The 27797-nt window shown below is 39.3% G+C and overlaps 1 protein-coding gene and 1 pseudogene across 7 annotated transcripts in view; both read left to right on the top strand.

Annotated features, from left to right (window-relative positions):
• The window catches only part of Fat3 (FAT atypical cadherin 3), a 646812-nt gene extending 636508 nt beyond the window's left edge, over positions 1 to 10304 (top strand). For 5 of the 7 annotated variants that reach the window (XM_063256268.1, XM_063256266.1, XM_063256269.1 and 2 more), the window contains 4 exons: positions 1247 to 1360; positions 3505 to 3564; positions 4143 to 4178; positions 4782 to 10304. In XM_063256268.1, coding sequence (XP_063112338.1) covers positions 1247 to 1360; positions 3505 to 3564; positions 4143 to 4178; positions 4782 to 5404 — 833 coding nt within the window. In that variant the 3' untranslated portion in view covers positions 5405 to 10304. The remainder of the gene's footprint in view (positions 1 to 1246; positions 1361 to 3504; positions 3565 to 4142; positions 4179 to 4781) is intronic. The other 2 variants (XM_063256271.1, XM_063256270.1) reach the window with 1 other exon arrangement.
• A 14391-nt stretch (positions 10305 to 24695) lies between these two features.
• LOC100724369 (TBCC domain-containing protein 1-like) lies at positions 24696 to 26676 on the top strand (annotated as a pseudogene).
• Positions 26677 to 27797: the final 1121 nt, after the last annotated feature.

The following is a 27797-nucleotide window of genomic DNA, read 5'->3' as shown; positions in this document are numbered from 1 at the left end:
TCCTGGGGTGGATCCCTGACCTTTCCTTTCTGGTATTCAGGGCTAGGCTTGTGTACCCCTCGTGCTTGGCTGAGGCACATCGTCATATTTTGCGGTGCAGCTGTTGGAAGGCGAATTTCTCCCTGGTGCCTCTCGCCACTTATATTGGTTGTTTATCCAACTCATCATTTTTCCATGGCTTCAGTGTCTGACAGCAGAGGCCGAGGCATCATGCCTTCTCCTAACACTGCTCTTTATGGAGGAAACAGTGATTTTTTGTGGCCATGAGCAAGAACCGTTACCTTAATCACAACTCTGTGCCTGTTTGTCCCCTCATGCTACGTGATGATTTGCAGCTTTTCCTAGTGATCATTTTATGCCACCACTTCATGATGTGACAGCTTTATTTCCAGGACCTACCTCAGGCCAAAACTTGTATTGACCCCTGAAGTACTGTTGGGTTTTACTGAATACATTTCCTTCTTTGTTAAGCAAGGCAGAGTTAGCTGGAGAGATGATCTGTGGGCAACTAATTCATTTTGCACTTGACAACCCCAAAATATGGGTTGCTTTTATCGCTCCCTTTGGTTCATCCAATACAAGAAAATAGTCCTGGTGTGTGTGAGGTGCTATGTGTGGGGGTTGCTGTTCAGGCTCTCTCTGTACAGTAAAGAGGAAAGAAGTATGTGGTTAAGGGCTTGTTCACACCACTGACTGACCTCCTGCTAAACACAGGGCACGGAACAGCACTTCCAAAAATGATGCCACACTGCCCCCTAGAAGGCAAAATCGAAAACTACACTTGTTCCCCAGAGATGGAAACCATAATAAATGTGATGGCATTCTTACCTATAAAATATTTATACCCCTATTTTAAAAGTAATCTCATTTAACCTGGTGTTGACACCATGTCAGCTCATGTAAATGATGTCAATGAAGTCTGAATGGCACAGAGCGATGCAGCCACTTCATCCTTGCTTCACTTTTCATGTAGTCCCTTCCCTTTGAGGAGGGAACAGCTACTTTCGGCTGTCAGCTATTTGGAAGCTCATTTACCACAGGTGAAGGGTTTCAAATCCATAATGTAAATCATTTGATTGACAGACCTTTGCCCCCGGTGGCACAATCAATTTTCTGTTTTAGAGCTGTTATTTTCTCTAAGCAAATGAAAGAGCCTTGAACTAAGTTGGAGAGTGGAGGAGCAGGACTTAACATATGCACAAGGTAACCAGTGTCATTTCTGCTTTCTCTTTGGCTGTTCACGAAGACAAAGGGGTTGACGACCCAGGAGAAGTGACCTGTTTTTCAGGCAGTAATAAAGGCAGCGCCTCTGAAGTTCAGTCCCTCAGCTCCTTCCAGTCGGACTCCGGTGATGACAATGGTAAGATTGCTCCTGTGCTTTGTGTGCGTGGGCTCTGTTTATTGTGCTGGAAAACAAGGGTTAGTGGGAAGGTGATGGACTGACCAGCCTTGTTTTTAACCTGTTCATGAGCTTTTGAGCATTTTCAGTAGGTTTCTAATTAACTCTGCTGTTGTGGGTCATTCCCAGAAAAACACCATACACTGCAGCTCTGCGCACACCCCACTGAGGGGTTAACAAAGCTTCCCTGGGCCTCCAGTAATGAACCCTCTTTGTTTCAATAGTTTATGATAGAGTTACCTCATTCGAAGGGATACTTAATAGCAGATAGAGATTTATTTCTTTTGTCTTTCTTTTTTTTTTTCTTATTGATGATCTCTTCCCTCTTCACTGCGCATCCAACCTCCCCACCATTAGAGAAATGCTACTTTCCTACAGAATTAGTAGCCTCTTGATGCACTGAATCTGCCTTACAGTCATTTGGGGTCATGAGCTCTTGTAGACTTAATTAAAAATTGCCAGACAGGTGGTGCATGCCTGCAGTGCCAGTACACAAGAGTCTGACACAAGAGTGTTGCCACAAGCTGGAGACCAGTCTGGGCTATGCAGCTAGATGCTGTCTCAAAAAAGCCAAAAGAGAAAGCCTATGAAGCAGCACCTTAGGAAAATGTACATCCTCCCTGAATGTCGCATGCAAATCCGTATGGCTCATGGACTGCTCTATGACCCCAAAGCTGCTGTCTCTGCTTCTTACAAATGAAACCAATGGAGAAAGCGTGGAATGCTGATCCTCTGCATTTTCTGAGCTGAGGAACCAGCACTGGAGTTTAGGTTGTTTTTTGCAGAGCAGGAGACGAAAGCAGAAACCATCAGAGAATAGTAAATGTTTTATCCTATGGTGGTAAGACAAAAATAGTTTCAAGTCATTATCACAAGGACAGGCAGCCTTACCACGACCTGAACCTTAGGTCACTTTTCCCAATTAACAACAATTGGCAAAAGTTAGGTATCTATTAATTTATCTATTCATCAGTCAAAGAAGCCTTGCCGAATTTCTTCTTTGTGCTGAGCCATATCATATTCAGAAGTACAAAATGAAAATGGCACAGTCTGCCTTCAAGGTAAACACAGGGACAGGTGAACTCTAGGACCATACAAGTAACCATGGATTTAAAATGATCCACTTTCCCCACCATCATCCCAGTGTCTTCACTTAGCAGTAAAAAGTTTCTGTGTCTCTCTGCTAGAATAACAAGCTGTGTAACAGTGAATTTCTGACCATGCACAGGAGATCAAAGCCAAAGATCTTTGACACAAGATGTTTGCCTCAGTGGCTCTTCTTTACGTATCCTCAGCCAAAAGAAAGCTACAACTAGTTTGCACTGTGTGTAAAATGTCAGTAACATACAACATCTGACCTCCCAGGCAGCAGCACCGGCGATGGTGCAGGTTGCCTGTTCTCACAGCCTCTTGAATTCATTTGAAACCTGTCATTTCCCCACAACCTGCAGGTATCAGCTAAAGCAACCCAGATAGACCATGCAGAATTCCTGTGTGATTTTAACTATTTGAGAGATCAGTTGCTGATTTTTCTCCCCACTGCTAGCAAAATCTGGACCTTGATTTGATCTGGGCTATCAGGGTCATCATTTGAGTGAGAAGCCATCAGATCTGCAAAGGTCATCTTCCATCATTGGCATTAGGTTTGGAGCAGCATGACTGGTCACCAAGTAATTACCCTGGGGAACAGTGAGGTCTTCCTCTGAGAGCCTTTGGGAGTTACTAATGAGAAATTAGCATGAACTTGATGAGCCAGTGCCTTCTTAGATTAATTTTAGGGGCCATGAAGTGTGAATTTATGATCCAGAAATCTCTGCCAATCATGCATTTGAGAAGGACAGCACCTGGACTTGGTGCTTTTCTTTTCCATTCCAGTAACCCCAGGACCTTCCAGATAAAAGTGTGCATTGACACAGATCCTGAAAGACAGAGTATGGGACAGCTTTCAGTGTTTATGTGCTGTATCTTCGTGGGTTTTTTATGTGTGTGTGTGTGTGTGTGTGTGTGTGTGTGTGTGTGTATGAAAAGATGTTAACCTGTGTTTAAAAATACACAACTAACTTGAAACTGTCCTTCCCTTCCCCGTCTTCTTTTCCTGCCACAAGCATCCATAGTGACTGTCATTCAGCTTGTCAACAATGTAGTTGACAACATAGAGAATGAAGGTATTTACTTTTTCTTCCCTAGTATTTCTTTGCATGAAGAGTTACTATTTTAGTCATTTTGTTTCCTTGTTACTTTGTACCAGTGTGGATTTTAATCAACAGAGAAAGCAACAAGCAGGTATTTTCAAATAAGACGCTAGATATTTCTGTATGGATTGGAATAAAATAAATAATTTGAATAAAACTCTAGCTCACAATTTTTTTTTAAATGTATGGAGTGCTCTTCTTACATAATCCCTTCCAAGGGATTGCCATTAGTCGGAATCCAGGTTAATGTCGCATTCATTCTTGCATTCAATAATATTTATTGAGCACCTACTATGAGCTGGAAATAGGAAAGCAACAAAAACTCTAAGAGCATAGCAATTAATTTCAATCATCTAACTTTTCTTAATTTCATAAAATTAGAGCATAATATAAATAGGATTTATCTTTTATTTTATAAATAACAACAGTGAAAAATTTTTAAAGGCTCACAGTATTTTAGAGGCATTTTTAAGGTCTTTAAAATGCTCTCTTTTATCCCTCCCCACATGATGTGGATTGTCAGATTCACTTTTTACTTTGTATTTAAACAGTGTCTGTCATGGATCAAGGACAGAACTACAATCGAGGTGACTGTCACAACCCCAGCATATTTTATTTTGCCTTTTGCTTTGCTGAGTTCACCTGCCCCCTTCCCTCGTCCTGTCTGAGGCTCTGTGATATAAATTTTGCATGTTCAGGTGTCTTGTGTGCCATGTTGAAGGTGAAAGCACCACCGGCATCTTCTCCCCTGTATGCGATACACCCATTTGCCTGCACGCCTCCTTGCTTTCTGTGGCCCCCAGGGCAGTGGACATGCCTCTCTCTGCCAGCATGCTGCCAGCCTGGCTCCCTGTGTAGCATGTGGACAGGAAGAGTGAGGTGGGGTGGGGATCAGGGAATCCTGAATTCTTTCTTTAGCACAACCTCACTGGTCGTGGTGTGGCTGCGTATGGGCTCTGCAGCCAGCAGGCACTGTCTCTCAAAGTTGCTCCTGCTTGTCCTCCTCAGACCTGAGTGTGTCTGTTCCCAAGACACCCTTGTAAGTAGCACATGATGACACGTGATGACCCCAGGCTTCTGAGCGTCTCCTGGAAGTTAAGAATTGCATGCCAGGTCCTTCTCTGCTCCTTTTCCAGCTGCACTGCAATTCTAGTCTGACAAAATTAACTTTCCTGGCATTTCTCTCACAGCCTATCACTGGGACACCTCTGACTGGATGCCGGGGGCACGCCTGTCAGACATTGAGGAAGTGCCCAACTATGAGAACCAGGATGGAGGATCTGCACACCAGGGCAGCACCCGGGAGCTGGAGAGTGATTACTACCTGGGAGGCTACGACATTGACAACGAATACCCACCTCCTCACGAGGAAGAGTTCTTAAGTCAGGACCAGCTGCCCCCTCCCCTGCCTGAAGACTTCCCAGACCAATACGAGGCCCTGCCACCCTCCCAGCCTGTCTCCCTGGCCAGCACACTGAGCCCAGACTGCAGGAGAAGGCCCCAGTTTCACCCTAGCCAGTACCTCCCTCCTCACCCCTTCCCCATTGAAACGGATTTGGTGGGGCCACCTGCGGGCTGTGAATTTAGTACTTTTGCTGTGAGCATGAACCAAAGCACAGAGGCAACAGGCCCAGCAGACAGCGTGTCTCTATCCTTGCACAATTCCAGAGGCACCTCGTCCTCAGATGTGTCGGCCACCTGCGGCTTTGAAGACTCCGAAGTGGCCGTGAGTGACTATGAGAGTGTGGCAGAGCTCAGCCTCGCCAGCCTTCACATACCCTTCGTGGAAACCCAGCACCAGACCCAGGTGTAGAGGACACGCTGTGGGCTCTTTGCCCTGTGTATCATGGAAACGGAGGAAGGGAATGATTGGCTGGGCTTGTGTCTCGGTAGAGAATATTCTATGGAAATGTGATATTTTCCTCAAGGAACTTCTTCACAAGTTGCAGTATTCTCAAGCAAGCTTGATCCAATTGGATGAAGAGGAGAGGCTCAAAAATTATTTCTGAGGGGGACCAATAACTCTTGCAGTAGGTACCTACATTCATGGCTAAGAATTCCAAGAAGAGTGGGAAGTGAGTTCACTCACCACTTTAAACAACAGGTCTTGTATGTCTTTGTGCAGTATTGTGCCCTGAAAAGTGTGACAGCATCGGCCCTTGCAGTATTAATAACCGGCAACAATCAGGGAACTATTGTTGCATGTCATTTTGAGCCAATGAAATGAACGTAGTAAATGGAAATAGTAGTAATGGTTGTTGGAAAAGTTAGTGTCTTAGATGAATGAAAAGAGAAACAAATATCAAATGGGCTAAAGCCTTTAAAATCAATTCTATTTTTTTTAATAAGCTGCCCAATTTTCAGCTATAAAATTAGGTCTGAGTAACATGTGTAGTATACTGAGTTTTTTGTTTGTGTGAAGCATCCAATATAATATAGTTGAGTTTTATGATCTTTGAGAACGTTATCAGTGAAGAGCAATATGAGGCTGGTTTGGGGTTCCACCATGTGGGCTGGCGAGGTTAATGCTATTCAGACATTAGAAAAAATGTGATTATCTGGTTTTACGTTTTCTGGTAAATATTTCTAGCCATCACTATAACTCTAATTTGGCTACATGAATTGGCCTCTCTCATTATATTGTTCTCTATTTCATTTTTATCGGTACCGGGGACCGAACTCACGACCGCCTGCTTGCAAGGCAGGTGCTTATGCCGCTGAGCTAAATCCCCAGCCCCCATTATATTGTTCTCTAGAACAAGATTTAGAGGTTTAAGCAAGATTCACAAATTCAGGTTTAAAAGAAAATGTGATACTTTCAAAGTTTTCAGCCTGAATAAATGCAATTCTTAAAAATGCAGATAAAAAGGCACGTGCTATTCTAAATTGGTAGTATAATCATTATAAAATAATTACATTTTTAAAAAGGAAATTAGACTAGTTATTGTGTATAAATTATAATTGTACGTGCATCTGGGCCTATGTACAAATATGTGCTCGCACTCAGTACTCAGTGAGGCTGCTCTGGAGGAAAGCAAGCTTGATGGTTTTAGGAAATGGACTGAGCTCAAAATCCTGCCAGTGAGCACGGCGTACCTTCCAATTTCTCTGATCTCAGTGATGTTAGAAAAACACCAAACGCCATACTTTACTCTAATTCAATTCCCTTAATTTTGGTACTGCCATTTGTAAACTTAAAGCAAAACTGTGCTTTTTAAAAACAGTATTTTATAATTTTCCAGAACGAACCTCAATTTTGAAGATATGAGTATTTAATTACATCTTGGGGTTTTCCTCCCATCTGACCTGTGGGCTTTCACTATGTCTTTCCAAAACTGACAGAAGAATTATTCCATTGGAGATATAATAACCCAGTACTTAAAAGTTAAACATGACAAGCTGAATGACTTTCTTCTTTTGTTTCAATCAGATTATGGCCACCCATGCAGTGACCATGGTAAATAAATTGCATATTTGCACTATCTGCTTAATGAGCAAATTTCTATGTTCAAAGTTCCTGATGATATCTGGCATTGGTGTGTAAATTGTACTGTCATGAGTTTACATATCATCCATTCAGATGTGCTTTTAGTTTTTTTAGTTGTGATTAATCCAGTTTCCTCACTGTAGGAGTGTTTCTGAACATTTGCCATTTTAAAAATAATCTTTCATTCCCAAATGTTCTAAGTAGATACATTTCACAAGTTTTTCAGCCTTTCTTTTCCTTGTCTGTTGGTCAGACCTACTCATGGAGACATTATCCACACTGTGGTCCTGAAATAAATGAATTTCACTAAAGCTGCTTTTGAGAATAAAGTCTTCGGTATTTTTCTTAGGTAAGAAGCACATTTTCAAGAATCATGGAGAAAACGACGAACTAATGGGCTAGAATTGAATCACTGCTACATTTTTAATAATGCAGTGACAAAACCCATCAAAGTAAAATCAACAATTCATTTCTTGCCCCCAGGAAATACTAGAAGGAGATTAGTGCGGATGAGTCACTACTGCTTACACAGCATCTCTTCGAGGGAGGATGCCTGGCTGACACAGTAATGAAGGCAGAAATAGGTCCTAATGCAGTTGTGAAATCACCAAAGAAAATGGTGCCCACCATTTGCTCTGACTTATGTAAAATATCTCTTTCTTCAAGATAGTTTCCCTATTTTTTTGCAGAATACTTCTGCAACTAAATATATGCAGACAAGCATATGTTACATTTTGATCCATTATCTTTAAACACATGATACCTCTTCATCTTCTGGGAAATTAAATTTCCCTGTAGATTACAAAATGGGTTGCAGTGAAGCCATGGTGGAATTAGGTGGGATGACCGCTGATTCAAAGAACTAGTAGAGTCCTCAAGATTTGCAGGTCAAAGTCTCATACTTCATAAAAAAGGAAACATACCAAGACAGAGGAAGAGACTTACCCGGGCTCACACTGGAAGTTGAGTATCTGAACCATGTCTAGAAACATCCATTTGGACAGTGTCTATATAACATTGTTCACCACTAAACTGCACTGAACATGGCAACCAGTTGCTTCTGATGGACCCTCTGACTTCCCAGCATCCCTTCTTTGTAATGCAAGGAAATATCTATTCTCCATGAATACAAAATATTTCTCTGTAATTCTTACAATCTTGTTTCCTTGCAATATCTTACCCTCAGCAATGGTATACTTAGAGAATTGATACATTTCTTTGGGTGTTCATCAAATTCTACTTTTTCTAAATCAGTGTCTCTAAAAGTGGCAGGAAATGATGAGTACAGAATTGAATTTAGGCCAGTCATCAATTATAATGCAATCTTGCTTTTGTTTTCATTTTTCTTCCCACTCGCACTGCTTGTTCTTTGTTCCTGCCACCTCCACCATGATGAACCACATAGAAAATACTTAAGCCACTTAGGATCTTCCCCTTTTTCTTGACACCTACGTGCCATCTCCTGGAAGCCATGTTCCACTACCCTGTTGTCGGCACTTTACTTGAATTGCACATGTTCTGGTCAGGTTGAGAGTAGCTGGACTGTTGACACTAGTCACACAGTACATAGGAGCTATGAGGCAATAAATAATGACTAAAGTAGGTGCTTAAATTATCCCCATTCCTCTGCAAGTATTTTGCTGCTGAGTTCCATTCATGTCTGCTTTCAGTGTACCCACTTGTGAAATGCCATATTCAAAGACTTAGTAATGTAATAGGCCAAGCCCACGCATCTGAGGTTTGTCCTATCATTCTAATCATTCAGAGCCCTAGAAAGGGAACTCATTCTGGGATTCACCTGGTACCTCCCTTGGAAATCACTGTATATTCCATTGCTTCTTCCCATCCTCATCCCACCTGTTGCCCTCACTAATGCTGTATCTACACATCAAAGTCAAAGGGGCAGAGGAAAGACGATCAAGATAAATCATTCTAAGACCAAAATAACACTTTTATGTGGAATGATTGAGAAAGACGAGTACTCATTTGCATGCATTGTTCAGATGATTGACCTCTTCACTCTGCTGCCCTGTGAGTACACAGATACTGCTAATGTGGTTAGGCTTTGATAGTTTCACTTCTTGTTTCAAGCCATAGGAAAAGCAAATGTGAAGAGGCATTTCTTTGGTGTCATCATTTTGTGTGGTCCATGAAGATGCTTATGTGTTTTTGCTGGTTTGTGTCTAGCAATGTTCAGCTGCATATTATGCGATGAAAACCCAGTGTCTTTAGGCTTCACATTACTAATAATGAGGTTTAAAGTCATCATGTGTAGGGTTGGCATCAGTTAATATTTAGCCAGCTGGCTAAGATGGGAAAGGAATAAGGTATTTCTTTTCTTATATAATAATGAAAAGCAATAATTACAAGTACGTAATAATACACAAAGGCCATAATTAGTCTCTTCCAATGTTTAAGATGCACTAGAGAATTATACAGTCATTTGGAGTGTGTTTGGACCCATTAGTATGTACTATAGCAAACCTTTCAACAAACAAATCCCTGAATTGCTACTATTTAACAATTTTATGAGCCCATACTACTGCATTTCGGGAGTGACAAATGTGTTTGGAAATGGAGGCTGTTCTTTTTAAGCACTGTATCAGAGATTGTCTTGTACATTTACCTGTTGCAAACAGGCTGGTTTGTAAAAGATGTATGTTTTGGTGTTTAAAATGTTTATAAAACTGTATATAAATGGTTTCAATTTTCCAGGCTTTTGTAGATATTGTATTTGATGCCTATCAGGATGCTTTAATTTGGAGGGTCGAATATAATTCTAAGTCATCCATGCTGTTGGTCTCCAAACATTTGAGGTAACTACAAACACACACACAAAAGGATTTTAGATTTGAAAATGATGTTTGTTAATCATTTCAAAATGTACTGTACCTTTTCTTTGGTTCTATTATTTTCATTTAACTCTCTTTGTTTTTAAGAAAACATGTTTATTGACATTATTTTAGGATGAAAGTGTTTTCCCCATTATTAAGTACCTGATTGTTGTACCATTTCGAGAGTCAGAATGAAGTCCGTTCTTTCCTCACATGCACGCACACTCACCCAAACTTGCACATACAACACACCAAACCTTATGCAAAAGGGAAAGCTGACACTTGAAGTGAAACTTGTCCCTAATGGAAATAGATTGTTCCTGCATATATTGCTGTTGGCAGTATTGTCTTGTGTTCTTAAAAAAAAAAGAAAAAAAAATCAAAACAGAAAACACACACACGCAAAAGAAGGAAAACAAACCAACCACCACCACCACCAACAACAACAACGAAAAACCCCAACAGTGTACAGGTTTGTAACTGCCAAAATTTGATGATTAAAATAAGTTTTCAAGTAAAAAAAAAAAAAAAAAAGAAACTAGCTACTGTGTTGACTCTTTTTAAATGTTTCCTTTTTTGTCCTTAGTTCTTGCATGACTTTTAAGAGGATGTATTCTGCAAGGAGTGGTGGGAAGGTTCTGATCATCTCTTTAACCTTCTACCACACACAGAGAAGACTTTGATCTGAAAAGGGGTGCTTTTGTTTTGTTGTATCTGTGTGAATTTTTTTTTCTTCAGAGACTTTTTATCTCCAGAAAGACTCCAATTAATTCTACTACACATATGTTGAAATCTTATGTAACTTCCTTCTGAGTGTATATACTGAGGCACCTTTTCTAGAGGAGAAAAATGAAGAGTACTAGAGGTTGAAACAAATAATAGTTATTGAGTTCCACCTCCACAATATGTCTCCCAAGTGCATCCCACCTCTTCTAAGCAACAACTCCATGACTTCCCTCCTTTAAAAAAAAAGAAAAAGAAGTATCAAAAGTTTGGAGCAAAATTGGCATTAGAGTTTTTCCCCAAATCTGTAAAAACTTTCCTTTATGGAGTGAAAGTTACTAAAATAGTGTGTGTGGCTCAGTGGAAGAGCAATTGCCTTGCATGTGCAAGACCTCAGTTTCGATCCCCAGTACCAAAAAATGTATATACACACACAGAGAAAGAGGGAGAGAGAGAGAGAGAGAGAAATAGAGACAGAGACAGAGACAGGGACAGAGATCAGTACAGAAGGGTCAAATTAGTGATTAAAAGAAAACATGCAATAAGAAGAAGCTTCCAGAAGAAAAGAGAGGCTCACTCCACACCTTGCTCTGATGAGGATGAGTCAGAACCTGCAGCCTGATCAGCAGCACAAACCCAGAGGCTGCCAATTGAATGGGTTCTGCCACACCAACAGCAGAGTTCCACCCTGGCTGAGACCCCTGCACCAAGGAGCAGTCTATCCATAGGAAATGGCCACAGCTTGGCACTGATCTTCTCAGTCGAATCCCCTACTAATTTTGAGGGCTCACGCCTGGCAATGCTTACAATATTGCATCCCTCTGGTTATCTCATCTTTCCTCCAGTGCAATGCAAGGATTATTTAACCACTCACTGTGGTGGGGGAGCACCAATTCATTGTAGGTACCAATTTCTATGGTATTTATACCATTTATACCATCATAACTAATTTCAAGCCATTAAAGTAAGAGAAACTGGTTCACAAGATTTCTGAAAGGCATGGAAATCTTAAAATAGGTTCTCATAAGCCAACAGAAACCAACCGTAGTGTACCAGGGCCTCCCTTCCCACTATACAATAACTTCTTGAAGGCAGAGTGATGTCATCATTACCACTGTACCCCTCATTCTCAGTGCATATTAAATCTTTTTATTGAAAATCCATCAATGATGTCTTCATCTAAATTACCTTACCCTTCTAAACACTTCATTTTGACAAAGGCAATTGACTTAAAGTAAAACCTTTAGTAAAAAGAATTTAAACAGAGGTAAGTATTGAAGATGCAGAAGTGCCCTGCCCTTCAAGTGTCCTTCTCCACACCTTTATGTTCATGAACTGAGAAACAGGAAACTAATTACATACATATTTTACATGAAGCCACCGTTTGCAGAAATCCAAGTTCCCACACATCAGTCAAAGGCCAGTCTTATAAAGGAGGCCTTTCAAAAGATGAATCAAGCCTGTGGGCTAACTTTATCAAGCACAGTTTCTTTAAAAATTTCCACCAAATTGGTCCTCAGTTTACCCAAACTCTTATCAATGAATGAATAAATTTTCTGATTTTCACAATGTACACTCCAGGAAGGTCAAAGCCCTCTGTGGAGTCCACAGTGACCCGCTTCTCAAGTCTTTTATCCACCTTTTCCCATGGAAGCAAAAGAGCTATTCAATAATTCTCCCCAAAGCATCCTGGGTAAATTCAAATGGGTTAGCAGAAGGAGTCTTTCAAATCTATATTTTGTGCAAAAATTATCCTCAGAGAATTCTAGATAGCTAGTAGTTTCCGTGCGCAAAAGTTTCCAGTTTTTCAATCCAGATATAGAGCAGGAAATATTTTTTCCTTTTAAAAATCTTTTCCATTTTTCTCTCCATTCTTTCACTTTTTAAATTTTAATTAACTTTCTGGCAACTATACTTACTCTGTACTGTTCTGATAAGGAGGATTTGGAACAATCTAAATATGAGATATTAAGTGATAACTTGGAGCAAACTGGTACAGGAATTAAAACAGCCTAATGAGCCAAGCAACAATAAGTTACTTAACAGAAAATTTTAAGAGATCTCTAAAACTGTCACTTCAGTTTTTCGTGCTACAGGTTACTATCCCTTACATTAAACGATCAGAATAAAAAGTATTTGAATTTCATTTATTTTTATTTTGGAATATATATATATATATATATATATACAATTGGAATGTATCTTGAATACACAATATATGTATGAAATATACATATCCATTTGGAATGTGTCTTGGGTTTTGGAGTCCAAGTCTAAAAATAAATTTCATTTATGTTTCATATACATAGCCAGGAGATAATTTTATGCAATAGTTTTTTTTTAAATTTTATTTAAGGAGAAAAAAAAAAAACAGAGAAAAGGTACAAGTTATACAGAAAAAAGTTATACAGAAAAAAATAAACAGGAAATCACTAGTTAATGGATTACATATTGTCATCTTAGAAATAATTGTTTAAGTTACAAAATTAAAGCTTATAAAGTGGACATTCCAACAGAGAGACTGCAAACAGTTCTATTCAATAATCCAACAAAACTCAGTGATATCATTATCTATCTTATACACTTAAATATACATGCAGTTATATCGTTTAGAGCACTTTCTTTTTCTCTCTTTTGTACAATGACAATTACACATTTTGGTTGTTGTTGCTCCCACAGTTCTTATTACTTTTTTGGAAGAGAGTAGAACCAAATGTGATATAACAGAACAGAGTCAGTCAAATCAAAAGGGTGGACATAATAGATAATGTAAAATCATAATATAAGGTGATCAACAATGGTTACCATAATGCCTCCTGCTATCTCTAATAGAATTGCCTATATCATCAGTTATAATAAAATTGAACAAAACAGTAAAGAACAAAACAGACAAAACCAAAACATTGGAGACATTATAGATCTTCAAAAGTAGATAATAGTCAACCAAAACGGGCATCATAATGAATCCCACTATCTTCACAGCTGTTGCCTAAACTTTCGAACCTGGTACTATCAAGCAAAACAGAATAGAGGGACATCAGTCAAAATAAGATGGTGAGAGCAATGCAGGGCTTTAAATCGAGGTAATGGAAAGTCAAAGTGGGTTACTATAATATATCCTGCTATTTTTAATTTATTTTTCCCTTAATTAAAAGGATAAAAATAAAAAAGTAAATAATAAAGTGGAGATTGAGATAAAAGAGGGCATAACAGCAAAACAGTGCAGATCAAAACATAACCATTTAAGCAAAATAGTGTTTCACCACAAGATAATCCCAACATAAAAGTAGTTACCATATTGTCTCTTTCCTTGAAATCTTTGAGTATAACTTCATATACTGTAGCATCAAACATATCAAAACAATGTAAAACCATTTAAGAGAATGACAGTATTACAGGGTATTTAGAATCAGCTAACAGAAAATGAACAATGGTTTCTGTATAATCTCCTTATCTATAAAAGTTTTTGCTTATACTATCATACATAATAAAATCTAATAAGATACAACCTGTTTAGACCAATGGAGACAGAAAAACAAAAGCTTGATGAGACTTCAAAACAAGATGATACTAAATCAGTATTACCTATTAAGACGTCATTTTCTCCAAAACAGCTATTCCTATCATCCAATCTTCTCTGCCTCATTTCTATTGAGCTCTTTTTCTGTCATTAGTTGTCAGTTTGTCTTCTTCATTTTGTTTTCTGCTCCATTCATTGTGGCCTCTCTGCCACTATTTCTGGATTCTTTGTATTTTTCTTTTTTAGAATATCCTGCAGTATTCTCTGTAGAGTTGGATTGGTGGTTGCATATTCCCCTAGTTCCTCTTTATCCTGAAAGCACCTTGTTTTTCCATCAGTTTCCAGGGATAGTTGTGCAGGATATATCAATCTTGGCTGGAGATTATTATCTTTCAAAGCTTGAATTATTTCCCCCCACACTCTTCGTGATTTGATGGTTTGTGCCAAGAAATCTGCTGTAATTCTGATGGGTGTTCCCTTGTAAGTGATCTGTTTCTTGTCTCTGACGGCTTTTAATATTCTGTTCTTGTATTGGATTTCTGGAATTTTAATTATTATATGCCTGGGTGTAGCTCTGTTTGGGTTGTAGGTGGCTGGGGTCCTGTATGCTTCATACAACTGAGCATCTTTACGTTTTGCTAAATTAGGAGAATTCTCCTGGATTATTTCTGTGAGTAGCCTTTGTAGTTCATTTGTTTGTGTCCCTACTTCTTCTTTTATGTTCTTAATTCTTAAGTTATGGATCCTCTTATCATCTTCTAGTCTCTGTATTATTGCTGTTTGTTTCTTTGTTATTTTTAAGAAGTTTTTCATTTCATTCTCCCATATTACAAATCTGCCCTCCAGTTCAGATAATCTGTCCTTAATTTCTTTCAAGCTGTTATGCCAGTTTTCGATAGAGTTTTTGGTTTCCTGGTAATCTCTTTGAACCTGCTTCACGTATTCTATGCTTTCTCTATTTTCTCCATCAAACAATTCTCCCCTCTTTTTCTGTTCTTCCATTCCACCATCTTTTCTTTCTTGGGTGGTGCTTAGCATTTCTCTAACTATTCTGCTTATGTCTAGCTTCACGTCATTAATAACTTCATTCCTGAACTTGTCTATGAGGCTCTGGAGATAGTGCTTTATATCTATTGGTGCTGTGTCTGCTGTTGCCTCTTTCTCAGGATTGGGGGCCGAGGACCTTTTCTTGTTGCTGCCTCTTCCCATATTCTTTGTTCCTTATATATGCAAGCATATATAGGAGGCCCAGCTTCCTTGCCTGTCAGCCACAGTCTGATTGAATTGCGCCGGCTAGGTGCTCCCGCCCACTGCAGCGCACCAGGAAGTTGCAGACCGGGCAGCCTATGCAGGGCCCGCCCCTCCAGGTCAGTCTACCTTCAGGTGCTGGGATCTGGGTTCTGCTAGCCTACTGGGTCTCAGCCAGCAGCGTCACGTAGGCCAGGCACTTCTCACCAATCCCGCTTGAGAGGGGGATACGAGGCTAAAGTCACTGCAGCGCCCTGTTCCCGCAAGTCTGCCCGGTCCCAGAATGTCCTCTGTTGGAGTCTCCTAAACCGTGGAAGAGGCCCAGTTTCTCTCACTCACCGCAAATCAATGCACAGCTCCCTGCCCGCCCTGCTTTCAACTCCATTCACCAATTCCCGTTCTCAGAGCTTCCGTGCGTCTCTCTCCCTGCCTAGCCGATGTAGACGCAGCAGTGGCAGTGGGAAACCCAAATCTCAGCTTCCCATGCTGCGGGCTCCAGCTTCCACACTCAGGCTTTTCTGTTCTTGTTATAGCACCATGATTGCATTCCCAGTTGGTTTCTCTCAGCCCAGTTCGTTCTTGGGTCAGCAGGGCATATCTCCACTTGCTTATGATTCCTTACTCCGCACCATTCCTGAATTCTAAGCTGAGTCTTTCAGAGAGCCTCCGTAGCTTCTGCTATCTGTCTGCCATGTTCTCCCGGAAGTCTTATGCAATAGTTTTAGTAAATCTGAATCTGTCACAAGAAATCAGGGGTAGAATTTTGTGAAAAGTATCAAACATTTTCTAACTTTGAAGTAGTTTGGATTTTAGGTTTAAGTTTAGGTAAACTTAGCATGTATTATTTCCTTTCTTATTTATGAATCAATGCAAGATGATTTCAAAAATGAGAAAATGAAGACAGGCAAGAATTTATCACCACTAGGATCTTACCATGGCACATTCTACCATGCCACTTGATACGTCGACATATATGGCATATATTTATTTCTGTAAGTAAGGAGGCTCTTTATAAATATATTTTTGTGTCTTTTAAAAAATGTAACTCCAAGTGACAAATGACTGCTTTTTCAAGAAGATAGAAAAGATGAAGATCTTCTTCACTTTGCCACTATTTTTCCATACCACTTTTCCTTTCAACATAACCAGTATCATTTCTCTAAAAATGTCAAAGACGTTATTTAATCCTTTATATTCAAATCCTCTTATCAGGTGCTTTTTATGATCTTCACTTACTATTTTCTTTTACCATGTTTTATGACGTACCATACACTCCAAAGGCATTCCACAATATCCGATCAATTCTCCCACATCATTTTCTCAGACTTCATGAAACCCTGCATTTTTGCAATATGTGTCCTGTTACTTGGCAGCATGTTGCACTGAATTGGCACTAAGTTTATGGAGCCCACAATCAGAAAAGCCAGAGCAGTAGAGTCTTTGACCTGAGAATTCAGTGATAACTGGGGCGTGATGCAATGGAGTGGAGGGTATATTTACAAGTATTCAGTTCACTGGAGAGCACTTTCTTAGTGTAACCACTTTGTTTTCTACCCAACCTTTTAAGTATGAAGGATTCAGATAAGGAAAACTTACATATGTATATTTTATGAACTGAATGTGTGTCTCCCAAAATGCATATGTTGAAGTCCTAATTCTAGTCTGATGGTATTAAGAGGTCGAGACTCTAGAAGGTAATTAGGTTATGAAGGTAATTGGATTGAGGAGGGCAGAGTGCAAAGAACAAGAATGATACAGAATGGATAAAAGGCAGCAAAGGAATAGACCTCTTGCAAACAATAAGCAGTCCAGGAGACTGAGAGTGAGAGGAGAAGAAGAGAAGGTGAAGTAAGTAGAATTAAGATCTGCCATATGCAGGAACCTAATAACTCCAATGAATATAAATAGTACATGGCATAAACATGAGCTGCATATAGCAATAACAACAAGAATGAAAATGGGAAAAGCTATTTACAGGGGAAAGTGGGTGGGAACAGGACAGGGACTAAAAACAGAAACAAGCTATATTATGTGCATGCACCTACTCTCAAGATGAACATAGACCTTGTGCACAGAAAACACATACAAATATAGAAAATAAATAAGCATTAGTGACCCCAGAGAGTTCTCTTACCTTCCTCTGCTTTGTGAGAGTATGGAGAAGCTGGCATTCTGAAGACTCTAGGAGATCATCACAAGGATCCAACCTTGCACCTTGATCCAAGACTTTCCTAGCCCCTCAACTATGAAAAAAATAAAATTCTGTTGTTTATCAATATTCCACTCTATGGTCATGCTTTTATAAGCAGACCAACAAGACTATGTACAAAGGCACCTTCACAGATTGGGAAGAGCTATAGCATAGGATCCTTTTTTAATGGGTTGTCCTGAAACTTGTTCTATTTATTTAAGTGACTTGGACAACTTCACACATCCAAGCTGTTTGCCTATATGTAATGTCTATATTGTCTGCCATATCGCATATTCATAATTAAACAGTGCTCTTATGGGGGCTGGGGATTTAGCTCAGCGGCATAAGCGCCTGCCTTGCAAGCAGGCAGTCGTGAGTTCGATCCCCGGTACCAATGAAAAGGAAAAAGACAAAAAAAAAAAAAATAGTGCTCTTATGATAGACTTTTTATGTTTTAGTTATATAGACAATGCTCCTTTGAACATCACTGTGTGGATATGCACATGTAGTAGAATTTCTGAAGGATAGATTTCCAGAAGCAGAATTTTTAGGGCAAAAGATGTCCATTTTTCAAGTCTGAGAATTTCTTCTCACTTTAAATTTTAAATGTTTTTCCCAAATAATGGCACTATGAATAGTTATACATATTGTGTACTGACACTTTTCACTCTGCCAAGGGCACAGAGCTGGCCCCATGTTCTGAAAGTTCTGCTGGTCCTCCAGATTCTCAGGCCATCTTGAGTTGTGGCCTGCCAGACTCCTTGCTGCCACCACAAGAACTGGCTCTTTAATTCACCCCATCTGTGGACACTGTCACCCATGCTGCTCCTGACTGCCTGTCCAAGGCAGGCACACAGGGGAAGATTGTATGTCAGGTGGGCAGAACCACTGAGAATGAACTCTATATGAAGCATCATAGGCTTAGCTCTCAGGCCATGCATTTGGACAATAAGATCCATGAAAGATAAATTTTTCCAAGAAAATATAAGCAGATACGGCGATGTCTGAGTTCAGAGGCTCTCATAACACATGTCTAGTTGATCATTATTTCATAATCTTTAACTTTGACATGATTTGTTTGTGTAGTGTTAAAAACACAAAGGAGTCTTTAAAATATGAGTTTCCATATGTATTTTCATCATCTACCAGATAGGTTGGTTATAAAAAGAAAATGACACAGTGCATACAAAGAGCTTAGTAGCTTAATACAGTGTCTGATGAATGTAAGTACTCCAGTGGTACCCATAAGCTATTTTTCATAATTTTTATCAAGTCTCCAGTGGATAAAATGGACCTTAAATCATTTTTGGGGTCCCATCAAGTCTGGCTGCTAGGTAAAATTTTCAGTTCATACTGCTTTTTAAAAGTTAATAAAAATATAAAGCTGAATTAAAGTCTAGGTGTTCTCTGCAGTTCTATTTTCTGAGAAAACTCTCAGGAACAGTATGCAGAATCTTGTCTAGGTGAATGTGTTTCACACAGATAGGCAGCTTAGGGCTGTGATGAGGCTGTGTATTTGTTCCAAGGCTCATCATCTCTCACGCAGGCACTTTCTAATGAAGCGAAGGTGCTGATCAATTTCAGGAGCTGCTTCTTGAGACAGAGATGTTAAAGCTGTATCATTTCTGTGACCCAGAAAAAAATATCATTTAACTAGGTCACAAAGGAATTCAGTGACAGGTGAGAAGATCTTGGTATGGAGAAAGCTAGCAGTTAGGATGCTTGTTCTAAATGATAGGAAATTGACTTTGAGAGGAATGAGATTAAATGACCAAAAGGGCAGTAATTTCAGGTACAAAACTGAAATGCAGTGATAAGATTTGCTGTGTAAATAATTCACCTAGCACAGAAAAAGGCTTAGGATGGAGCTCTGAGCACAAAGAGACTTCGTCATGCCTCGGAATATAATTAATTAAGGATTCAGGATACAAGGTAATTAGAGAACTATAACCTGGAGGCACACTGCTGAATTATTCTGATCATTTTTAACAATGAGAAAATTTAATTTTCTGGTTATGTGGCATGGATTTGAAGTTTGGATAATATGGAGAGCCATGTTTATATAGTGCAGTCAACAAATTAAATTATTTCTCTTGATTTTAATTTTCCAGTGAAAAAACAGGATCAAATGATTGAATTTAATTCATGGAAATGATGGAGAGAAGCATGTACAAATTGCAATAGTTTCCTGTCTTCCTTAATACTAAGAAGCTAATGTTGCTGTTGATCCCTTAATAATATTGTGTGTGTGTGTGTGTGTGTGTGTGTGTGTGTGTGTGTGTGTGTGTAAGTTTTATTATTTTATGTTATGTACCAGGAAAAAAGAGAATGAATAAATTACTTCTGTATATAAAAGAAGTTGATGTTGGGTTGAATCAGCAACAAATTATACCTACTTTCCCTGATGAAGAGAAATAGTAAACATTTTCTTTCAATATCTAATTAGTATCTAAAATTCAAAATTAGGAATGAAACTCACTTTCTGATGAACCCAGTATTCACAGATGTGCTACAACATATGAGCTCGTAAAGAATTAGGATAGCCCCTCATTCAAAGTGACTGCTGTCCCTACAAGAAGAGGAAAAGAGACACAGATCCAGGGCCATGTGATAATGGACTTAGAGATTGAAGTTCTGTGTCTATCAGCCAAAAGAACACCTGGGATTGTTGGCAGCCACCAGATCCTAGAAGAGACACAAAGAGCATCATGATTCTTCTCAGAATGAGCCAACTCTGCCAACTTACAGTTTCCAGACTTGAGAAAATAAATTTTTGTTCTAAAAGTATGCAGTTTCTGATATTTTGCTATGAAACTTAGAAAAAGTTAATATATCTTCTGGCCAGATTTAAGACCTTGCAAAAGTTTCCTTTCTGAGTTTCTGATTTCCCTTTTGAAATATTGGGCTTTACAAACCATATCTATCACACAGAATTGGGGTGAAGAGGAGATGAGATAATATTTATCGTACTTAGCACCATGCCCAGCACATACAAGATTCTAGCTTCCCTTTGGTTCAGGAATCCTGAAGATAAGGAACACAGACCCAGTATGGACAGACAGCCCTGTTGTCCTCAGGTAAAAAGACCTCAACTTTACTTCCATATTGAGTGACAAGCAACATGAATAATACCAAACAAACTCTTGTGGGAAGAGAGAGAGAAGAATTCTCCATGTTTCTACCATAAAAACTCCTGTTTCTATTTTCCACTATTAATGTACAGTCTTTTATACGTACCATTATTCATAGTTGTAATTTCAGGTCAGATGTCATTTCATATTCTATTTTCACTGTGCATATTTTACCCATTTTCCTTACTTGTGTAAGATCATCATAATTTTTAATGATTTGCTTTCTTCACAAGTATATCTGAGGGACATGGATGAATTCATGCAAGATGGAGCATCCAAGCTAGAGAGATGAAAGAAGTGGGTGATGAGAAAAATCTTCAACCTTCTGAAGCTGTAATCAAAGAGGGGCACTGGTCCTTTCTTTAGGACACCCTTGGATCATGGACTATCCCCTGGGCATCTTGTGTTTGACATTGGGAACCTGTGGATCTGTAGATGCTGCCAAGAAGCCTAACCTTGAGGTCAGAATGTGGCACCCGACTGGTCACAAAGAAAGAACACTTTATAGAACTTCCTACATAATTCTCCAAAGGCAACCTCAATTTTCTGTGAAGAGTCCCTGAACTTCTTTTCCTAAGAAGTATACTTTTGGATTTCACATTTATTTGAGACAACTGAAGAAGACTGTGAAGATCTAAAATGCCTCCAAACTCATCCCTCAATATTCCTACTGATCACAGGTAGCTTCAAGAGTCTTTTAGAGAAATCACTTCTCCCCTTAGAATGTCACCAGCCCAGGTCACTAAGTCACATACTTTTTATATTAGTGAGGGATGGCAAAAGAAATAGAACCAATAGAAGAGAGACAGAAAGACAAAGACACAGAGAGAGAGAGAGTGACAGGGAGACGGAGAGGGTGAGGGAGAGGAAGTTTCAGGCATTGGCTAAGTGATCATGAAGTCTCACCTGGTAGTACAGCAATCTGGGGTTTCAAGGAAGAATTGAAATGGCAGTCGATTTTTGTTCTATTAAAGCCTTCATTGATTGAGGAACCTTTGATTGATTAAAGCCTTCATTGATTAAAACCTTCAAATTATTATGGAGAATAATTTGCTTTACTAGAAATTCACTAATTTAAATATCAATATTATCCAAAAACATCTTCGCAAAATCATATTTGACAGAAGATGTGGACAAGCTGACACACAAAGTTCATCACATTCTCCTGTGCAGGAAGCCATGTCCTCTTAGTAGCCTGGTGCTGGGGACATGATTCTTAGTCTTCTTGCATTTTATCTTATCTACTAAAAAGCAATCTATACAAATCATAAATCAGAAAACAAGTATGAAAAAAATTAAAAATTTCCCCAGATAACTCCTCAGAGGCCCCTCAAATAATATGCTGACCCATATTTTCCTCACTTTTTTGTGTGTATATTATATTTGTTTTACAAATATGGAATCCAACATTCCACATGATCTGAAACTCATCTCTTTTCACTTCAAGGAAATCCCTGGGCATCTTCTCATAACTAATACATTCTTTAGGCAGCTATATGCTATCCCACTGAATCTGCATCCTATTTTTCTAACTAGACCCCTCATTGATTGTATGGTACATTGTTTCCAGTTTGGACCTATCACAAATAATGTTGTAAAGAATACAATGGAACATATTTTAGCAATCTTGCTTAAGTATACTGCACAGTAATTATCTAATAGTAAAAATGTTGGATCAAAGGACATAATTTTAAATTTTGCTAAATATTGTCAAATTAATCGGTCCTTAAGAAATGTTTGTTTAATTATTTTGAAGAGGCAGCATTCTAGAGCCCAAGCAGCATAGAAGGAAAAAAGAGAAAAACGGAAGGGAAAGAAAAGAAGAAAGACTAAAAAGAAGTCTCCAATTTGAATTTTGTTGTGTTGGTTCAGTATATACTACACCATACTTCTGAGGGTTATGTAAAATTACTCTCATAAAATAAGCTCCCCAAAGGCAGGATTCTATTTTGTCACTAAAGGAATCTAAGCTTTATAAACAGAGCCTGATCCAAAGAAGATACTGCACAAAATTTATTGAATAAAAAATACATAAAAACCCGGTTTCATCGAGGTTTAGTAGAATAAGATATGAAAAGTATCTTGCACTTGCATGACATGCACCAAGTATCTGGTGGCTTCTGTTACAACAGCAGACATTAAACTGTACTGTCAGGCAGTGTTAGAACACTGAATAGACCCCAGTTTGCTGCTTCCAAAGCAAATACTCTCCCACCTCCCCACATGTTTGTGATCTCGGCTGAGAGACTGCACTAGAACTAAGATTTGGGTTTTAGGCTTGCACTAAAATGTATACAAGAACAGTAGCAAGAAACTGACAGATGTACTTTGGAGAAACCAAGGCAAGGTATCCTGCAACATCTAAACCTGCCCCAGGCTACATTTTTCATTCAGCTTCTGGTTGTTGTATGGGGGTGGCGAGAGGTACAAATGTTTTCTTCTGTGCAATTTCCTCTTACAACAAGCAGACAAGTTTACACAGTAGCATTGAAAGAAAGTGGCATGAACACTGTGTAGCTTCTGCCACATACCCCATAGCTGTGGCAATTACACCATTTGGGATAATTGTCTTGTAATTGCTGCTGTGATTTAAAATCTAATGTTATCCTCCAATTGTTCTGCTGTCTTTTCATGAATAATGCAATTGTCCCATGAGCCCTCTGCAAGTTCCTCATTTAGATTGGCCTTGTGTTAGAGTTATGCACTATTGTCTTATATACCATTGTTTCACAAAACTAATGTGACAAAGACTATACAAGAAATAATTAGGACTTGGCTAATTATGGTAAATGGCAATGTCACTGAATAAGTTAAAATAACTTCAACCTCCAATTGGCCCATTGTCTCCTCTTATAGGGGCAAATTTCACCTTTAGAATCTTAGCCTGTTGTTGGTATGCTGAACATACGTGTAATGTTTGATGTAGAGGGATTTTTCTTTTCAGAACAGAAAAAAACAGATTTCCCCATAGGGTGATTTTTCTCAGTTGTATCATGTTGTCAGCATCAAATGCAAACAGTTCTGTAAACATGCGCTGGTGTGTCTTTCTACAAAGCCAAAATACTAACTGTTTATATGAATGAGCAATGGCAGGGGTTTCTGTTTAATATGACAAGAACAAATTAATTGTATTCAGACAAATGACAATAGAATCTTTTCAGAATTTCAGTTTTGCTCCTGTCCATGGAAAATATGGAAGAGTCTTGCTCATGTATTTCATTACCACTGGACCCTTTCAGGCCTAAAAAGAGTGTGGAGGTCTCCTGTTCATCTACTAGCCAGTGCAACTCTTAGCTCAGGTCTAGACATAGTGATTGTCTTGCATGAGAGCCTAGGTTAAGCTCTGAGAAAGCTTAAACTTTAAACTTCTCTTTTAGGGGGAAGGCACCTAACCTAGTGTTCCATGGCTTCTGTATGGCTCTGCACCAAATCCAGTGTCCCTCCATTAACATAAAGACCCTTCAAGGAGCTTCGAATCTGCTCACCTTCCCAAGCTCCAAGCTAGCCAGATGACTGCTGTCCAGGCCTTTGCACCTGCTTTTACAAAGGTCAATTTTTCTATTTCTAGAGTTCTTTTCTTTTTCTGATTCCTCAATCTTGGTTCTTACTTCTCGCACCTTCTTTCTTAGCTTCCGAGAAGTAGCTCTCTCACAGAACTTCTCTCATCATCTCATAATCTTCTATTTATCTGTCTTGTACTTGTGCTACACTGAGCAAGACTGTGTTCATCCCAGTTCAGCCACAGGACATTGGTGAGTGTCTGGCAAAAAGGAAATAAATAAAATAATGGGAGCCTTTCCATGACCCTGGCTTCATTTGGGTAGGGTAAGCAGGTTGACCACTGTGAATCTGAAGGCTCAAGAGCCACAGGTTTGAAAATTTTCACCTTGTGCCATGCGCAGGATTCAGGCTTTAAGGCAGGGAGACTGAACTGATACTCCGTATTCATCCAGATGTCCTTAGCAATGATATGGATCAGCCTATAGTTTTCTAGATAAAAGCAGAACCCTTTACAGTGATGTCTGCCTTGCAGATTCCCCCTCCATCCAATTTCAGTCTTCACTATCTCAAGAAGATAACCACTAACGTGTGAACCGGGGCTGTAGAACAAGCTTACCCACAATTGTGGTCTACATGGAGACATATTGTTTGTGGGAAGCTGCAGTTGGCCAAAAGATGTAGTATGGCTTTGCTTCAAAATATTTGATAGTCTTTCTATGAGATCACTGGAGGAGCACCTGGAGTGGTCTGTGATTCTGTCTAACTGCATATCTGAGGATGAAATCAAAAAGCAGAGCAATCTGTCTTCAGTGGACAAGCTACAGTTTCTGCTATTCTTATACATATAGCAGTTGAACAAGGACACTGTTGATTAGAGAAAAGTGGCCTAGTCCCAGAAACAGATTCCAGTATCCTGACTTGTCTGAAAACTCCAACTGCCTTACTAAGAACTGGAATGATTATAGTCACCAGGCTTTTGTCTGTGACCATCTGTCAGATCTCCTTGAGGTGCTTTTAGATCCAGAACAACTCAGTGCATCATTTCATTCAACCCATAGTAGTTTAGTCTTTCAAGAAGCTATTGTGACACTCAGCTTTTTCATTAAAGGTACTAAGAGTGGAGCCAGGAATATCTAGCCACTTCATAAACTTGTGCTGTGGCAACTACTACCCACAGATAGTGGCTTCTCGAAAGATCTCTAAGGTTTTCTTTCTGCAAGCTGGAAGCCTGGTTGAGAGCCAATTTGACTGGGAATCTACTTAGTACATCTGCTTACCTCTAGTCAGGAAAGAAATTGGCTTGAATAAACCAAGTTGAAGGTACGTCCAAAAGGGCTAATGTCTCTTGTAATAACATCTGGTCCCTAAGATGCACCACATGGTCATGATGAGCCAGGTTTACAAGCAGACATTGGCCAAGAGCTCAGATATTCCAGAGGGGACACACATCAGGACTCATCAATGAATCTTTTAGATATCTTCTCTCTCCCCTACTATCTGGGACAACTGAGAAGAGCATGAACAGCATCTTTGTCTTAGGCCCTGAAGGGACTGCTCTTCACCTCTACTCATGTGACAGTGTTAAAGTTATTGCTGTTTGCCATCATTTGTCCATCTCTTCTATGACAAGTTGCCTCTTTCACATTCTGATGCTCATGGCTCCACTTATTCTCTCTGGAAATCAAAGTGTAACTTTTGCTCCTTTTCATACTCATTACCATACAGTGAGGACAGGCCTCATGACATGCCTAACTACTGGGATAATCCAATGGTCATCTGCAAAAAGCTCAGTGACTCAATTGTCTTCCAGCTCTTACCTCCCTGTGAATTACATGTATTTATTATTCTTTTTGAAATGGAAGGGGACATAATAGAGATACCTGGGAGTCTTCCACCTGCATATCAGAAAGCACTGAGTCAAAGAGAACACAAGGTCCAGATCTGGCAGAAAACTATGAAAGAAGCTCATTTGACAAGTGAGCATTTCCTAGAAGTCTTATTGTGTGTTTTATTTGAAACTTATAGCAAAAGAAACTAATCTTAATATTTTTATAGCTGTGACAAAGTAATTTAAAAACATTGTCTTTTAAGGTTTGCATTTTGGGTGAGTATTTTAGACTTTGATGGGATGGGAGCTAGGAATGAGTGGGTACTTACCTATTAGGTTCTGTAAACTGTTTTAAGAAGCAGAAGTCTAGCTGGCAATTATAAGACTTGTATGAACTAAAGAATCTTACACAGCAGAAGAGAAACCATGCCTTCCCATGGAAGCAAGCTCCACCATGCTGATGGGTGAGGGCCTCAGCCAGAAGAGATCTGTGCCTTCCTGTGAAGTAAGCTCTGTCATGCTGATCAGAGAGAGCTTCGGCCAGAACATGCCTTCCCATGTACCAGCAAGTGCATGGACTGAAAAACCAAAAGAGCCCCCACCCCCACCCCTGCCAGGCTGATTTGGAGAACAGGGTGAGATGACAGCAACTGAGGGGAAGGAAATAGATTTATGCTTGTATTGTTTGGTTGACTCTGCAGGCCTGGGGCTGGTGGTCTGGGCATCTACTTGGAGGGTGGCAGTGTGCACTGTGTCAACTGCAGGGAATAGCCTTATGTCTTCTTTTTGAAACCCAATGTTTTGTTCCATTGTACTGTTTTGTTTTTTCATGTGTCTGGTAACCTGAGTAACATTTTTGAAGATAACAATGTGAAGTATTATTTCCATTGTTTTGTTTTGTTCTGATTTATTGTTTTGCTTCATTCAATGTTATGTTTTTATTGGCTTTATTCTGTTTTGTTTTGTGTGATTTTGATATATCTGATGGTATAGACAACTATTGTGAAGATATATTATGGTAGCCCTTGTTGATCTCCCTGCTATCCTGTTTTGAAGTTCTGTATCATTTTCACTGCTTTGTTTTGATTTATCCTGTTTTGTTTTGTTAGGTTTTATTCTCTTTAAAATAAAAATAGAGTCACAGGATCAAGACTGTGCACTGAGTGGATAGGGACTGTGAGCTGAGGGTCAGTTCAGACTAAGTTCCCTTCTTATAGATACTGGCAGTATCAGGAACTGGGCTGCAAACTGTACAGCCTCCTAAATTGGATTGAGGAAATAAGCATGGAGATGACTGGAAGGTAAATTTTTCAAGGCACTTTGTCTGTATTAATCACTTTCCCATTACAGGAGCAAAATACCAGGTACCTTCCAAAGGAAAAACGATTTATTTGACTCACAGTTTCCAGTAGTTCAGCTCATGATTGGTTGCTCCAACACAGAAATGACATAGTAGACAAAGATGGAGGAGGAATGTTGCTTATCTCATAGCAGTCAAGAATCAGAGAGAGAAGAGAGGGATTCCAAACAGCAATATAGTCTCCCAGGTCACATCCCCAGTGACTCACTTTTTTTGACCAGGCCCCCCACTGAATACATGAAACTTTTGGGAAAATTTTATACCTAAACCAAACCATTCTGCTACTGGCCCCTAAAAACCTCATGTTCATTTCTAAGAGTCACAAAGTCTTAACAGTTGCAGCATTGCTCAAAAGTTCAAGTGTAAAATCTCCTCTGAGACTC

The sequence above is a fragment of the Cavia porcellus genome, unplaced genomic scaffold, assembly GCF_034190915.1.
Source record: "Cavia porcellus strain 051 isolate PalLab524CR breed Dunkin Hartley unplaced genomic scaffold, mCavPor4.1 scaffold_9, whole genome shotgun sequence".
Classification (NCBI taxonomy): domain Eukaryota; kingdom Metazoa; phylum Chordata; class Mammalia; order Rodentia; family Caviidae; genus Cavia; species Cavia porcellus.
This window is presented reverse-complemented; position numbering and strand designations above follow the sequence as displayed.